Raw genomic sequence first — 17,163 nt, forward strand, 5'->3', positions numbered from 1 at the left:
TAGTTAGAAAACAAAGAGCTTGTGGTGGAATGTCTCATGCATTTTCCACCACTTCCCTCCTGCCCCTTGCGTCTTGGTGGGGGACAGAGCAGAGGGGTGAGCAGGGCACTCAGGGCTCAGCCAGAGGAACCTCTTATGCCTTGGTCCTTGCTAGCCCAGCACTTCTTTGGGTACAGTTGGCATCAGAGATTCCCCAGTGAAATCTCAAATATAGGAAATGGGAGATGGCACTTATTCATCCCAGAAGATCTCTCACTGACTTGGAAAGAGTGACCCCTTCAACAGAGAAAGGGCAGCCTTCCTGGGTGCAATGAATGGATCATTGTGAAGTAATTAAGCAGGGTGAAAAAAACTAAGCACGGGTGATGCCTGCTTCTAAATCATTTGGGTGGATCTTTCCAGAACATCCACAACTTCCTATTTTACATATCTACAAACACACGTGCACACACACACACTCATAATAAACTGTCTGGAGTCTAACGTACCTTAGAAAGCTCTTAGGTTGTGTTGTCTCTACTGAGTTCAGATGTAAAGAGTGGGATTTTTGTTTCCATTTGTTCTTCATTTCCCTGAAGGGCCTTTTTTACCAACATTTCCATAGTGCAAAGAGTCTGTCAGTGCTGGCACTACACCCATTCTGAGGTGCATTTATACTTCGAGGCTATTATAGAAGTGTCTCAGTATAAATGAGAATTTGAGCTGTCTCTGCTTCTGACAACACTTAAACTACTAAACTATGATCTCAGCCTCTGCATTAGATTAAACACAGTTCTCTGTTTGCCTTTTGGGCTTTACAAGGCTTCAGCTATTAATTCCAGTAGAGGTGGGACTAAGGCAGGGATATGTTGGAAATCTGGACAGTTTTCTTATGTAGGGAATACTAATGTCTCTGAGAGCATTTCAGACTGTTAAAGATGTAAATTAATCATGGACCAGACTGCTCTCATCTCCTGTCTCCCTGTGGAGCTGGCTCTTTTGCCATTAGAGCTGATCATCCAGGGCAAAAAGCACATTTGGTATTTCTACATGGGACCTACCACCGCGATGTCCTGTTGCAGACCTCACTGTAGCACCACAGTGCAACAGCTAATGGACCAAGAGATGCCCATTATCTGAAAGAGGAAGCCCTGTATGGAGCAATGGCCCTGGAAAGTGGAAAGGAATGACAAAACACACAGAGAAGCAAAGATAAGCCAAGCACATGGGACAAACCCTTTCTATGGGAAGGATTCCTGCCATGGGGTGTCATTTAATCATTCAGGCCTCGCCTGAATGTGACCGCTCAATGTAAAATGGGTCTTGATGAGATGTGCCCCAGAATCCTGAGGGAATTAGTTAATGTAGTCATCAAGCCACTCTCAATGATATTTGAAAAGTCATGGAAATCAGGTGAAGTCTGTGGTGACTGGAAAAAAGGCAACATCATACCCATTTTAAGAAGGATAAAAAGGTGACCTTGGGAACTACCAGCCTGTCAGTCTCACCTCTGTGCCTGGAAAGATCGTGGAGCAGGTCCTCCTGGAAGCTATGCTAAGGCACATGGAAGACAGGAAGGTGATACAGGAGAACCAGCATGGCTTCACCATGGGCAAATCCTGCTTTACCAACCTAGTGGCCTTTTATGATAGTGTACTGCATCAGTGGACAAGGGAAGAGCCACTGATGTCATATATCTCGACTCCAATAAGGCCTTTGACGCAGTACCCTGCAACATCCTTCTCTCCAAATTGGAAAGATATGGATTTCGTGGGTGGACTGTTCAATGGATGAGGAACTGAATGCAGGATGGAGTCCAGAAAGTGGTGGTCAATGGCTCAAAGTCTGGATGGAGATCAGTGATGAGTGATGTCCCCAAGGGGTCAGCACTGGGACCAACATTCTTTAATATCTTCATCAGTGATATTGACACTGGAGCCAAGTGCACCCTCAGTAAGTTTGCTGACAACACCAAGCTGTGGGATGCAGTCGACACACCTGAGGGATGGGATGCCATCCAGAGAGACCTAGACAGGCTTGAGCAGTGGATGCAGGTGAACCTCATGAGATTCCACAAATCCAAGTGCAAAGTCTTGCACCTGGGTCGAGGCAATATCCATTGCCAATACAAGCTAAGGGATGAAAGGATTGAGCGCAGCCCTGCTGAAAAAGACCTGGAGGTGCTGGTGGATGGGAAGTTGGACATTAGCCACCAATGTGCCCTCTCAGCACAGAAAGCCAACCGGATTCTGGGCTGCATCAAAAGAAGCATGGCCAACAGGTCAAGGAAGATAGATCCTGCCCCTCTACTCTGCGCTGATGAGGCTTCATCTGGAGTACTGAGTCCAGATGTGGAGTCCTCAGTACAGGAGAGACATGGGCCTGCTGGAGTGCATCCAGAGGAGGGCCACAAAAATGATCCAAGGGATGGAACACCTCTCCTATGAGGACATGCTGAGAGAGCTGGAGCTGTTCAGTCTGGAGAAGAGAAGGCTCCAAGGTGACCTGATAGCAGCCTTTCAGTGTCTAAAGGGGAGCTGCAGGAAAGAAGGGAACAGACTCTTTAGCAGGGTCTGTGATGACTGAACAAGGGAAAATGGCTTCAAGCTTAAAGAGGGGAGATTTAGGTTGGATATAAGAAAAAGGTTTTCTACAATAAGGGTAGTGAGGCACTGGAACAGGTTGCCCAGAGTTGTGATGGATGCCCTGTCCCTGGAGACTTTCAAGGCAAGGCTGGATCAGGCCCTGGGCAGCCTGATCTAGCTGTGGTGTGCCTGTTCATTGCAGGGGAGTTGGAGTAGTGGCCTTTGAAGGTCTCTTCCAACTCTAAGGATTCTATGATTCTAAACATGTGTGTCTCATACAGCTCATCCTGGGTGCTATGCCTTCATTACTCGCAGCTGTAGCGAGGTCATGAATGCTGTTTCCTCCATTTGTTCCTTTAATTAACACTGACTTTCCCATTGGTTTCAGCTATTCAGTGTTTATACTAAGCTCTATGCACTGATAACAGGTCATTGGGCTGTTGAATTACCATCTCACATAGACCAAGATCCCAAAGTGCTTTTTTTTCCCAAAGGGAACTTTGGGAAAAAGATGAAGTACAGCAGCAGCATGAGGAAACAAATCCTTTTGCATGGGGGAATCAGGGATGAAGCTGGCCATCCCAGCAGCAGGCACTTCCCTGCTATTCAGCACTTGTAAAGCCCAGGAGATGTGTACTCTGGCTAAAAAGAGTCTGCTGCTTCAGGATGCAAGGCTCTTTATTGTCACCTTTCTAATGCAACACCTCCCATCACAGTGGGTTCACCTGCACAACCAGGCCACTGATAAACTGCTCTCTGAAAGAGACATTTGAGTTTTCTGCTCCACAGAAGCTGTGTTTTCTCACCACACAGTAGCTTGTCAAAGTTCTGGCCTGGTTTGGCCTACTTCCATGACTAATGAGGAGGGACCCACAGACCCACACCCTGAGAAAGGGAGAGTGGGGAAGACAGGGAGATGGGCTCCCAGTCAATTTTATCTTTCTCTCTGAACAGAAAATGGAAACTGTAATAACAAAGTCTCCTGGGAGCTGTAGTTCATCTCTTCTCTTCTGAGACAGGTACCCAGAACTACGGACAATCCATGGAACTGGAGTGTTAACACTTTAACTCCCAGTGTTCTACATGATGTTGTGATGTGGAATACCAATAACAGAAATCATAAAACCATGACAGCTGCACATGGCTAGGAGGTGGATATTTTCTTGTCTCTTGTAGACTATTCACTCCTGAGAGCTGGTGATTCCTCACAGTTCTTCTACTGGGAGAATATCCAGGGAGGTCATGGCAGTAGCTACTGGACCTGGATGCTGGCGTAGAACATATCAGTAGGTTGTAGGTCACCGCCCAGATTCTTGCCTTCCAGAAAGTTTGTGCCAAAAAAGAACCCTAGGCTCTATGTGGCCCCTACCTTTTAAAATTTAATACTTGATTTAACTGGGGGACTCTCAGAAAGACAAAACACCAAACTCCCAAATGGCCATTTCCCTCACTGAAGTATTCTGCAGAGATAATGGGCTGGCACAAAGAAATAAGTAGACCCTGGCGAGCTGCAGTCACACATGAATCAATTCAACACCTCCAATAAATGCTTACAAATAGAAAAATGATTTTTATGTGGGTGAAGATAGTACCTCCTTACTCCTCACCTGCCTGCCCCCCTCCTCTATTTTAAGCCGGAGCTAACAAAGAGCAGAGAAGTTGGGGTGTGCTTGCTTATTTATTCTCAGTTGCCTCCATCTCAGCTCCTGCTGTTGACCAGCTGCTTGGAGGCCTGCTTCTCCCACTGGGGCTTACTGATCTCCCACATGAATAATGTCTCCTTTCACCTCCCTGGCAGCTGGCACCCATCCGACATGCAGGCAGGATGCTGACAGTTATTGGGAAAACATTTGGCCTGCAGGCAGCTGCCAGAAAGCAAAAGTCACTCTGAGCAGACAGGGGTGGGGAGCATCTCCGAGACTAAACTGTTCCCTGGCCCCTTTCACATTTACAGTAATTCTTTCCGGTAAGAAAGTGCTGCCAGGGCCTAGAACACTCATTAATTAGTTAATCCTGGACTGAACACTGGAATGATTAAGGGCTGTTGTAGATTGTTTCAGTCTTGATCAGTTATTTTTTTTCAATTCTGCCTTAATTTGTCTCCCTTCTGCATGGGTTTTTACTATGGTTTCATCCAGGGAAGGACAAATGGAGATGTTAAGGGCAAAGTCATGCTGCACCTGCACATTACTAGTCGAGTTGGAGCCTCATTAACAGACTGCTGCTTGGACAGAGTGCAATCTCAGCAAGCTCATGGGTGGCAGCAAGTTGGAGGGTGGGGAGCCCTAGTGGGCTAGTGAGCCACTAGTTCCTTAGTGGTGAAGTATCCCAATGGCTCATTGGGCAGTAGTAGCAAGGGTGTAGCTAATAAGACACTGTTCACATCTGGAGTACAGTGTCCAGCTGTAAGCACCCTCCAGTCTAAAAAAGACACTGACAGACTAGAGTGAAGTTGACTGAAAGGTCATCAAAATGATTGGTAAAATACTGGAATAAGTCCCAGGGGATCTTCATCCTTGGGAATATTCAAAAAAATATTCAAAATTTGCTGAGACAAGACCTTAATCAACCTCATGTAACTTTAAATATTGCCCTTCAATGAGCAGGGTGTTGGACTAGATGATCTCCAGAGATCCTCTCTGACCTAAATTATGCTATGACTTTAATCTGTGCTGTTGGAAAGTACCAGGATCACCTTCTGTGAAAGCTTTGGTTCACAAGTGTTTTAAAGGCAAGCTGCTCCTGACAAGTGTGGTTATTTCCCTGAGACATTAACAGGGTCTTCATGCTTTTCTTTGTCAAGGTCAATCAGTATTCAAGTAAAACATGTAACAGACTTCAGAGATTGCAACAGTAAAGGTTGGAGAGTGTATGACATCCGATTTTATGGCTCATTAACTATTGGCCTGTTCCTGAGTAGCAAATCAGAGCCTCTTCCAAGGTGTCCTCATCTGTATAAACAGGTAGTGGTCCTACTGTAACCATGATTCCTGTTTCCTGATGCTTTTTCTACACTGATCTCCTCCAATTCACATGGTTTTCTCCAAGACATTTCTTGATTACACTGTCCCAAAAAACCACATGTTCCTCTCCTTCAGCCCAGTGAAGTCAGGCCTGTCTCTATTCTGTGTTTCTTTCTTGTTTCTGAGGAACCAACTCTGCCTAATCTCACGTTCATTATTTCTCTGAATAACTTCAGCAAGGTTTACTTCCTTCTGTGGAAAGTGACATCATGAGGTTAAGACTGAAAGAGATTTTTTTATTAGCAAATGACCCATTGCATCATAACATCTAATATAACATTAACATACAAGTAGGCGAAAATGTCATAGATTTCTTATTACTTTTCAGTAAGTTGATACCATTAACACGCAGGTAAAGCAATAATAAATCAATAAATAAATAAACCACTTGTTCCTATTCATAAATGCCATTTTAGGCTAGCTCTCAGATACCTGAGGCACTGCATATTTGGAGGGATTACTGCACTTCTCAGGTAGTTGCAGTCACTTAGCGTTTGGACTTGAGCCACTGAAGCTTGCTGAAGGCTCCATTAATTCCTAGTAATGTAAAACTTGTTGTATCATATTGCATAATTACACACTTTTCTTCCTCTCCATGGCATGCCAAGCTGATGGGAAGGCTGTAGAAGAGAACTTAGTCAAAAATGTGTTCATTAGTAGGAAGTGTCAGAAAATTCAGTCAAGTCTTTTTGAATAACAGAGAAGTGGCAGACCCTGAAATAAGGATGCCCTCCATCAGATTCCAAGGAAGATCTTTTCCTTTTGATATGAAGTCCCTCTTAAGACAGGCACTCTTTAAGAAAGAGAGCATCCTTCTCCCAGAGCACAGGCAAAAGTTGCTCTGAACACATCATGGTGCTGAGGTATCTGAGTCAGCTGCAGATGACTGTTCACGGTGGGAGATGGAAGGGATTCTTAAAGGGTATTTTGACAACATCATCTATTCTTGTATGTTCTTTCTTCATGCCCGTGAAGCTCTTTGTGCTTCGGAGAGAACAGCTGAAGGGCCAGGAAACAAGCTAGATTCCTGTCTATAATCAGAAATAGGAAATAGGAAATCTACTTAAGGCACAAAACCTTCCAGCAGGATTTGCTGCCATCATCTCTTCTCTATCCATTCACAGTGGCTGGAGACTTGTTTTCTGCAGAGAAACGTTAGTGTTCAGAGCTGATTCTTCCTCTTATTGCTCAAGAAGTTAGACCCGGAGTCACCAGGATATCAGCTGCTGCTCCTGGGATGTTTAACATCCATAGTCATCATCAGTGATCTCTTAAATTATGTTCCCTCACTTCTGATGACACCATCATCGAGACAGATGATGCTGTCACAAATTTAAGAGTACACGAGTCCAACCTAAGAAATCATATTCTGCAGTCAGATCTCTTCCTTCCTTTGAAGCATTCGGTACTTTGGATCCAGGCTTTATACTTGGATTGGTCTCTGAAGTACAGTTTTACCACTAAGAAAGAAAGAAAACTTCAAAGTACATTGGAATGAGTTTTATAGAGAGTTTGTTAAATGAAACTAGCATCTCACACAGCTGCATCAGAGTCTAGGCTCAGGATTGCCAGCACCAGCAGCTTCCATCCCAGACACTTATCATCATCCAAAGTAACTAACTTTGACAATTGCTATCTGTTATCAATTACCAGGAGGAGAGGCAAGCTGAGTGGTTGCCATGGTCTGTGGCTAGCTTCTGGGACAAGGAAGCAACCACTGTAAAGGGAGAAAGAGTCATGGGTACCTGTGAGAGCTGCTTCTCCCAAGGGGTGGCCAATCCTGTTGTGCACCATTGACAGGCTTGTGCCATCTGTGGCTGTGCCATCCATCAGAGCCTGCAGCCACGGGAATTGAAAGGATTGCTCGTTTCCATTCCAGAGGAAAATGAATTCTCACTAGTTATTTCATAGAGCCATAGAATCACCAAGATTGGAAAAGACCTCTAAGATCATCCAGTCCAACTGTCTACATATCACCAATCACTATCAACGGTCATCTGAACGCAGGCTGGACAGAACAGGTGAAGACAAAGGGCTCATGTTCCTGCCATTGCTCTCCTAGACCTGATGGGCTGGGGTGCTTAGGACCTCAGTACAGGAGGTGCTACTGAGTTTGGCTCTCCCAGTGGTTTTGGCAGCGGTGTTTTAAACGTGGGACTTCTGCCTAACCTGTCTTTCTGCCAAGGTTCTGAGTTTTCTGTCATGTGAGATGTTATTTGGTTGGTTTGAACTAGCAAAGAAAATAGTTATACTATTGTTTTTTCCAAATCCAAGACTCGCTATGTTAAAGATTTATACTCCAAGAATGAGGAGTAGCTTGCAAAAGTAATCTACAGAAGAGCAGGAATGCTCTTGTGTGAAGCAATTAAGCCCTTTTCTCTGCATTTCACTTGTACTCCCATTACTCAGTTTTCGCACTGACGCTCCTACCGTGATTATTTATTTTCCTTTTACTGCCTGCTATACTTTCTAGCCCCTCGTCTCACATTTTGCCACTGGTTTCGGCTTTCACTTTACAGACATCTACAGGCTCCGGGCTCTCTGGCTGATGTTTATTCTCAGCTAGTCCCAGACCCTGCACTCCTCTGCCCTGTTCTCAGTATCCATGGGAACATCATCATTGTCCCATGGTGCAAAAGAGAGATTCAGCACCCACCTTCACTTTAGAGATTCACTCCTCATCTGCTGTGTGAAAGAGTGTCTTGCCTTCCTACACGATGCAGAGCTTGAGAATGGGCTTTTCTACTTCTATTCTGTATTCTTGTGTCCATCTTCTAAGCTGAAAAGCTCTTCCTTTGCCAGGATCTGAAAAGACAAGAGCTTTTTTCTAAGGTTTTGGCTGGCAGAACTAAAGCTGCTAAAGGCAGCTTCCCAGCCGCTGTGTTCTCCCCTCAGCGGGTGATGCTTCCTTACAGGCTTCCTTCCCATCATGGCACCACGTGCACAGTCTGAGGTGCTGGGGAGATGTTCAAGGGCAAAACCAGGTTGGATATTAGGAAAAACTCCTCCAAAAGAGTGGTGCTGCACTGGCACAGGCTGTCTGGGGAAGTGATGGAGTCACCGTCCCTGGAGGTGTTCAAGATCCCTGTGAATGTGGCACTGACGGACATAGTGGGCATGGTGGGGACGGGCTAGATGGTTGGTCTTTTCCAACAGTAATGATTTTATGATTCCTCTGGGGAGAGCAGAGCAGCAGCCTTGACCACTATATGTGTGGCTACAGCAACTGTCATTCCCTAAGTCAAGTCTGGGGAAAGACTTGAGTGCCAAGTGGGACTGGTTCCTCCTTCATCTGCTCTGTAAGCCAAATGAAGGAGGGATGTGACTGAAGCTCCTGACCCACATAGGCACTGCAACTGTTTTAGCAACTCAGTGGAGACATTGAGTCTAGTTCATAGGAAGCTGCTGAATCCCTCTTGAGGACCTATGCCTGCCTCCAGGCTGCTTTCTACATGGCAAGTCCAGAAGAATGGAGCAGCCAAAGCTTTCCAAGATTTGGATTTGCTTGCTGTTTCTCAGCAGGGAGTCAGTGCTTGCCTCAACCTCACTGACACCAGGGAGGTCCATAAATCAGCTTCACAGTGATAGCACAGCCCTCCTGATGCTCATTATGCATCTCATTGCTGGAGGAAAGCACCACCTTTGGTGCCAAGTACATTAGGGAACATGCTGGGGTTTAAAATACTCCATGGGAGGGAATCGCAACATTTCCAAAAGTTGGCCTCTTGCAGCACAAAAGCAGAGCATGCTCCTTGCCATGCCTAGAGCAAGAACAAAATCCCAAGGCCAACAAACAAAAAGAACAGCTCTAAAACAACAAAGCTGCTCTGGGTTCTGTATACAGAGTTTGTTGCCACAATCTGGCCCAGACTTACCATCTCCGATTTTCCTGCCAAAATGATGGAAATATAAATAGGGACCATAAACCCAAAGTATTTCCAGCTCATATATCCAAAGGATTGAAATTATAGTTTCTTAGCAAGGAAAATGTTCGAGGGTAGTGAGGTAATGGGACCTGGTTAAAGAGCTCATTTCTCTGAAAAACTTTAATACAGAATGGAATTTTTTCCAATGTCCTTGATGCAACCTTTGTTAAAGTATAAAATAATCCCCCATTTCAGAGGAAAAGACCCTTCAATGCCTTCAAGAATGAACTGCTGAGCTCCATTCTGGAAACTGTTTCTTTCCAGTTGCTGTTTCCAGAGATTTCTGTATGGCTCTAAAGACACAGCATCAACAAGGAATGATTTCTGACTGTTTGCAAGCAAATCTGCATCCTCTTGGCTTACCTAGAAAAGGACTCACTTTTCTGTTGATTTGCTGAGAGTTGCTGCTGTTGAACCATAGGAGTCCCAGCGCCAGACTTGCTAAATAATATTGTGGAAGTCCGCGCCATGAATCACAGCGCTGGATTCTGCTCTGGACTCTGCTTATTTGATTAATTACATTATCATGCCTGCCCTTTATTTGTTGACTCACAGCCATAAGAGCCTGGGATGTGCTGCTTGTGTAGTGAACTGATTAAAGGGGGAATGTATGTTAATGCATGGATGTGTACAATAGCTTTTTGAAATCCCTCATGATCTTCCCACCCACTGGGCATTGCTTCAATATCGAGTTCAATCGTCAGGAAACAAATTTGCTCCCTCATCTGTGTAGCACATTGCAATGAGCTTGCCAAATACGGCCAAGCTTTTTGAAAGAAAAGAGAATCCCCCCACCAGTGGATTTATGACCCTTGGCTCCCACATGTGCCTTGTTCCTGTGCATGCCTCAGTGACATGGAAACTGCAGCAGATCCGTTTGACCTCTTCCTACACTCTCATACTTGCAGCTATGTTGGATTTTTGCTTTTTTTTTCCATTAAGACTAGGGTTTTTTTGTTTGTTTTGTTACCTTCTAACACAAGCAACACATGAGGAGAGGCCTGAAGGTGACAGCATACATTAATGAAAATTAAAGGGGAAAAGCAGAGAAGAATCAGGGAGAGGCTGGAAGTGTTGCCGAGTGTGGAAAGTAGTGTTATTCCTCTGCTCTCTTCAAGGTCCTTCAGGCCTGATTTTGTCCTGATCCGACAGCATGCCTACAGCATGGCATTAGGAGAGGACTTCCGCAGCCTCGTCATCGGTCTCCAGTATGGTGGCATCCACACGGTCAACTCCCTCTACTCTATCTACAACTTCTGCAGCAAACCATGGGTGGTAAGTGATGATTCAGCTCTACTAGCCATCAGCACTGCAAAGTAGATACCTCATACCCATAGAGCACTGTAGCAGAAATGCTAAGTCACGGCCTGAACCAGTGATTGAGCACCTGGTGGGAAGGCAGGGCAAACCCAGGGGAGCTCAGGTGCATGCAATGCACCTGAGTGACTGGAAGAGGTGGAGCCAGGATTCACCCCTTCCCAGACCTCATTTAAGGTTTGGCAGTGAAGGAGAGGGTATTTCTCTGAAGATCCCTGCTTCCTGGAGGTCTTCCTAAGGTAAGTAGTTTTTCTTCTTTTGTTTCTGTGTCTACAGCTGCTACATTTGGGCTTGTTGTCGTTTGCTGCGGCATAGCATTATGCCACCCTGTTGCTATTGCTGTACTATCCATCACATTATAGCATTACAAGCACCAGACTCAGCTTCTGAGATTCTTTCATAGGAATTGACTTCTCTAGTGCTGAAACCACTATCTGAACCACCATAGGAATTCAATGTGGAGTGCTCAAAGAAACATCAGTACTACTCATTCGTATGCCCAAGTAATATCAAGGTGTTATTTCCTCACCGTGAGTAGGACATGTTTTACCTCTCCACATGCTCTTTGTGTCACAGGCAGTTGTACAGTAGCATCTAGTTTTCTTGTAGGACAAAATAGTTGAATAATAATAAATAATAGTGCTGGGAATATCAGCATAATGTATTTTGAGCTCTCTTCCTCCTTTTTCTAAATGATGCTTTCTTGAAAGGCAAAAGAGGCAGAGATGTTATCTTCAACAAGTATGTCTTTCCAAAAAGGGCAACTTAAAATGACAAAGGCCTTGGGAAAATGCAGAAGGGGAAAGTGTGCAGGTTCTTTCAGCAGTTTCAGGAGGAGATAGAGGTCTGTAATAGTGTTTTTTCATTAAGCCTGAAAGATTGTGCCCTGGAAACACCTGGATCTGAACAGCTCCTGGGGAGCTCAATATTGTTTTGATATTCAGGGCTGGGCTGGATGGGCAACCTGGTCTAGAGGGAGCTGTCTCTGCCCATAGCAAGGGGATTGGAACTAGATGGCCTTCAAGGTCCCTTCTAACCCAAACCCTTCTTGATGGTATTGTATAATGTGAGCCTCCTTCACCTGTTCTTTAAATTTCATCAAGCTTAAAAATAAATATAGCATTGGCTTATTTCAGCCTCAAAGTTGGCAGTAATTCCCCAGATCTGTTTTCTAACAAACTCAAAGTCATCAAGAGCTGAAGGAGCAGGAGAGCTTGAGTAGTAAGGCTGGCTGTCATAGCACCTGCAGGAAAGAGTCAGATGCTGGTGCCTTTCTTGAGTGCAACTCTGGGTCTACCAAGCAGTTTCATTCCAAAGTAGCTTCCCTGATCACTGCTGCTCCCAGGATGGAAATTTCCCCCGCATTGTTCTAGGTCTGAATCAGGTAACTACAAGCCATGTGGATGTGGCAAGGAGATGGTTCTTTCCAATGTACTCCCCCATGGAAAACCTTCAGATATGTTTGTAAGGATTCCCCCTGCTCACTGAACAAATATAGCTTGGGATGCGACTTGTTTACAGCAAGAGTTAAGTCTTCCTCTTTACTTAAGATTGGTCTTAATTAAGCCTTATTTAATTAAGGTTGGTGTTCTCTTGGAGTAAAAATTCTATTAGTCTTTAGACGCATGGTTTAAGTCCAGGTGAGGTCTGTAGTAACTCAGACATTTCTTTCCATGACTCTTGAGTGTTGGGTTTAGCTCAATACCAGTCAAAAAGGTACCAGTTTTACTGGCAGTATTCTCAATTTTCAACCCTTTTACAATATTTGGGGTTTTCACTGAGACCAAAGATAAGATCCTGCCTTTTCCAAAAATGTTGCAGTGCAGTAATGCACTGGGTAACCCAGGTTCTCATGTCCAGAAAAAAAAAAACAGAATCATCGATCATTAAGGTTAGAAAAGGCCTCTGAGATGGCTTGGTGCAACTATCAGCCCATCCCCACCATGCCCCCTGACCAGGACCCCCTTAGTGCCACACCACATGGCTCTGGAATGCCTCCAGGGACTGTGACTCAACCATCTCTCTTTTACATCTCACCTTTCCATCACTGTACAGGTAAATGATTCATGTTTACTCTCAGTCCCTATTTGAATCATGAGGATTGTTGGGAATGGAAAGGAGATGAAGAGAGGGATCAGCAGTATGTTGAATACAAGGTGTTTTCTACAGTTAGTCTGACTCACTGTGAGCATGCTGACCCCAGTGACCAGACAAAAAGCCTGTGCACTTATGCTGACTTTGTCTGAGAAGACAGTCATGTGGCCTATTCCATCTCATTTGTGGCTGGAATCTGCCAGGTATAACTTGACAGTTTTCAACTCATTCTTTGTAATTACATTTGCTATGGTGTACAGGAGCCTCAAGATGTGACAGGCCTATTTTTAGGAGTCTAAAATAAAAGAAAACAAACAAACTCAGCACACTGCAAAAACTAAAAACTAAAAATAAAAATGTAGGGTTGGCAAGGCAGCGTGGGATAAATTGGCTCTGCCAGTAACGCAGCTCTAAATATGCTGGGTCTGGTTGTGCCATGCTTTCCTCATGGGGAATACAGCTGGCTCAGACAGCCTTCCCAGAGAAGTCAGGGAAACCATTTCCAAACACTTAGAACAGGTTCATAGAATGCCTCCTTTCTCTACTGCCCCCATGCACGCATCACCCTCAAAGACAAATGATTGTAATGCACTAAAGTAATCTAACACCTCAAATGGATCTGAGCTGGTGTTTGGCACCACTGAAATTCTATTAGATTGAGGTTAGTTCAGGTAGAGATTGCACCGGGCCATTTGAGGGCAGAAAGCTTCACTGGCTGGAGAGTGAGAAGATTTCGTGATAGCTGGGCAGTGTGAGATAGAACATGCACCGAAGTGCTCTGTCCCTACTTTGATTGCAAAACAGGCATCTTGAAATAAGGCATCCACTTAACAGAGATTACTGGAAAATTTTCAGACAGAACAGTTGAGACACATGAAGAAATGAAATTAAACCCCCTGGGAAAGTGTGCTTTTCACTCTCCCTTTTATTTTTCCAAAAATGGTTCCATTTCATAGAAATGTTTATGATTTTGTGGAGGGGGATGGAAGGGAGACTGCTTTTCCTTGGCAATTTGCAACAATGTTTTCTCAGCAACTGTAATTACAATCAGCTGAGTTTGGGCTTGAGTTTACTCAAACATGCAGCCCTGCAATTCAATGACAGTTTCCAGTACTACACATTTCTTCAAAGGTTAAAATTTGCGTTAAGCACAGGCACAGTTTGAAATGGATGTTTCTGAAAGAAAAAGGAGAAAAAAAAAAACACAAATCAAACGTATTGTGGGGGGACCTCACACAGAGAGAAAGATCTAAGCAATCTAAGTTTTAAGACTATCACAGAACTATTGAAAAATAATGCTCTAACCATGAGAAACACAATGTCACAACTTTTTAAAATGAATGGTTATAGAAGTCACAATACAAAATACAGTGGGAACAATGCTCAAAGTAGTTCTCTTATGGCATGCAGAAATGTCTGTAACTGTAAGACAGCTTTTGCATCTGTAAGACTGCAGGTAATTAGAAGTCTTGAAGACAGTCATCTACAGAGTTTAAGTAGACTCCCAGCCAAATTATTATGGACTGTTAAGGGATATAGGCTCCCTGGTAACTAATTTCTTTAAAAATATGTAAATTGACTTGAGATGTACTGAATGGATCTTATTATTTCTCTGGAAGGGTTCCCTGCAAGTACCTTGAAACTAAGCAGCCAAGCAAGGCATTTCACTTGCTTACCTGTTCCAAGTGCCTCAAACTCTGACTTTGCCATGTTGTCTTGCCCCATGTTTTGCTCTGCAGTCTGGATGCAATCTCATTAAAATCAATGGAGCCTCAGATAGTAAGAATTGATACCAAAATGTGTGAGGGGCATTTAATTCTGGTTGAACTGCTGACAAGAACATTTCTACCCATCTAAAATGCACTGGGAGTAGTGACTTGAGCTCTACCATCAGGTATCCTAGAGGCTCCTGTACTGTGCAACGTGGGTGTCTCTGCCAACATTTTGTCCAGTAAACACCAAAAAGGAAAAAAGAAAAAAGGAAGGAAGTGACTTATGAGGGTGAATACCAAAGTCAGAGACTTTGCAGGCTTGGTACATTGAGGAGGCTCCCGGATCACTGGGACTCACTTCTATGCTTCAAAAAGAAGCCCAAGGGAGAAGTAGAGATGCTATCTGTCAGCCACCCTGCTGTTCCAGTTTGCGCTGTTTTCCTAGTGTAATATGGATGCCACTTCAACATTACCATGTCTGCAGTTCACCAGGTCTGCATTCATATACAGTGAAGGATATGTGCTGCTCTCAGCCTGGGTGTTTTTCTTCCTCTCCCTGTCTCTGTCTCATTCTAAGCCCTGTTTGCTCACGTTGCTAGTCAAAACAGGGCTTTGTTTTTCTTCTCTAGGATGTGCAGGTCTAGTACAAGTAAAGAGAAGTAAACTGTCCTCCTTCCCCAACATCAATACTCTTCTTGCCAACAATAACTATTCTACACAGGGAGTTGTTCTCTTATCTACTGATGCATATGAAGGGGTGGTGGTGTTAGTGATGGGATATGCCAGCTCTTGATGTTTCCTGGGCTTTCTTAAATGCCACATTTTGACATATGAGATTAGCAAAAGGATTCTTCACACTTGTCTGCAAATCTGATGGCAGCTGCCCCTTCAGCATGTAGCCTGGGTCTGGCACACAACCTGCAGTCAAAGTTTTTTTTTTTTTACATGCTGGTTGCACTTTTTTTTTCCACACATCCCTTAAAGAGTGATCCCAGATCACCCTTTAACTCTCAAAGGGGTATTTCTTCTTAATCACCAAGACAAGTTTCTATTTCTTGTAGAGAACTGCTTTTGCTTAGACTAGCCCAGGAAGTGGGACAGGCGCCCTATCACAGTAGCTCTCTATCTGCAATCTAACCTTGAGGTTGAAGCTTGGTACGTTCACTGCCTTCAGCCATTCCCCTGAAGTGCTTAGAACATGTAAGATCAGGCAGCCCATACTGTTTGGAAGAAAGGAGGCTTTCTCTCCTCTCCCTCATTCCCCAGATGTCTGTTCACTTCCCCTAAAGCATGTGTCACCTCCCTCCACCGATAAAGGTGACACAAAGATCGCCTTCAAGATGAATGCATCCCTAGCTTTAATGAGAAACTTGAAGGAACTTACATAAAGAACTTACAGTGAGACTTGGCCCAGACTGGGGGGCCTTTTGTTAATTTAACTCAATCTTACCACATTTCAGAGGACTTGGAAACTTGATGCTGTTTCTAAATCACTTTGCAAATAGGACGCCAATGAGGAGTGAGTTCATCCATGTCTACCAGCTCAGCAGGAGCCAAGATTCCCACATCTTGTCGAGCAATCCCCAATCACTTCATTCTCTCAACGCTCATGAAAATAATCAAGCTACTGTATTCAGCCTCATTCCTTTCCTGCAAGACTGGTCTTACCACATCACTGACAGCACTCCCAGTTCAGCATTGTCCATGGGAACAGGACTGTATCTCTTCAGAGGGGAAGGGGGGTAGCTAGATGTGTGATTGTGAAGAATCCATGCATTTGCTTTTAATATTTGGAAGGTTTCTGATATATATGTCATTTCTTATTCCCTTTTCTGTACTAATCCTGTTTTGGAAAAAAAAAATCTATCATAGTATCTCAAGGTATTAAGTTTTCTTTTAGACAAAGATTTGATTGTTTTTTTCCATCTGATAATGACAGATTATTTAGGGTGGCTGCAGACAATGTATGGAGTAGTCTGATTGTTCACAGATCACCATCTTGAAGCAGGATCCCCATGTGCTACGCTTCTGTTGGGTCTTTGGAACATGACTAGAAATCAAAACTCACTCCTATCGAGGGAAGCTTTCGATCTGGCTGGGCACAAACCTGAACGACAAACAGTTTATAATGATGATAATAATGGTGATAATGGTTAAGTTCCAGCTGACGGGCTGGGACAATGGCTACCTGGGACATGTAGGAGGGGCATGGCTAGGAGATGATGTCCTCTTTCTCCTGCTCTGCTTGGGTGGATGTTGGGAAACCCTCAGTTTGTAGTAAGTGCCAGTTATGATTGACAGCAGTGTCAATCATGCTTCCTTGGTCTGGTGCTCAGACCGGCTGCCCCTCTTGTCATCTTTCTCCTTTAGGTTTTCTCTTTCCCTTCAGCACCATGAGTGGATGTGTCCTGCTTCTCTTTGGCTGTGGGACAGAGACCCAAGGGAAAGCTTTGGTTTTGTTTCTTTCTGCTCAGAGTGGTGGCACTGATTTCCTACCTGGTCATGCCTCTAAGCCCTTTCCTCAAAT

The 17,163-nt window shown here is 44.3% G+C and overlaps 1 protein-coding gene across 1 annotated transcript in view; it reads left to right on the plus strand.

Annotated features, from left to right (window-relative positions):
• SYN3 (synapsin III) overlaps window positions 1-17,163 on the plus strand; it is a 212,324-nt gene that overhangs the window by 55,074 nt on the left and 140,087 nt on the right. Inside the window, exon 6 of the mRNA XM_021386408.1 lies at window positions 10,632-10,788. Coding sequence (XP_021242083.1) covers window positions 10,632-10,788 — 157 coding nt within the window. The remainder of the gene's footprint in view (window positions 1-10,631; window positions 10,789-17,163) is intronic.

The sequence above is a fragment of the Numida meleagris genome, chromosome 1, assembly GCF_002078875.1.
Source record: "Numida meleagris isolate 19003 breed g44 Domestic line chromosome 1, NumMel1.0, whole genome shotgun sequence".
NCBI classification, from domain to species: Eukaryota; Metazoa; Chordata; class Aves; order Galliformes; family Numididae; genus Numida; species Numida meleagris.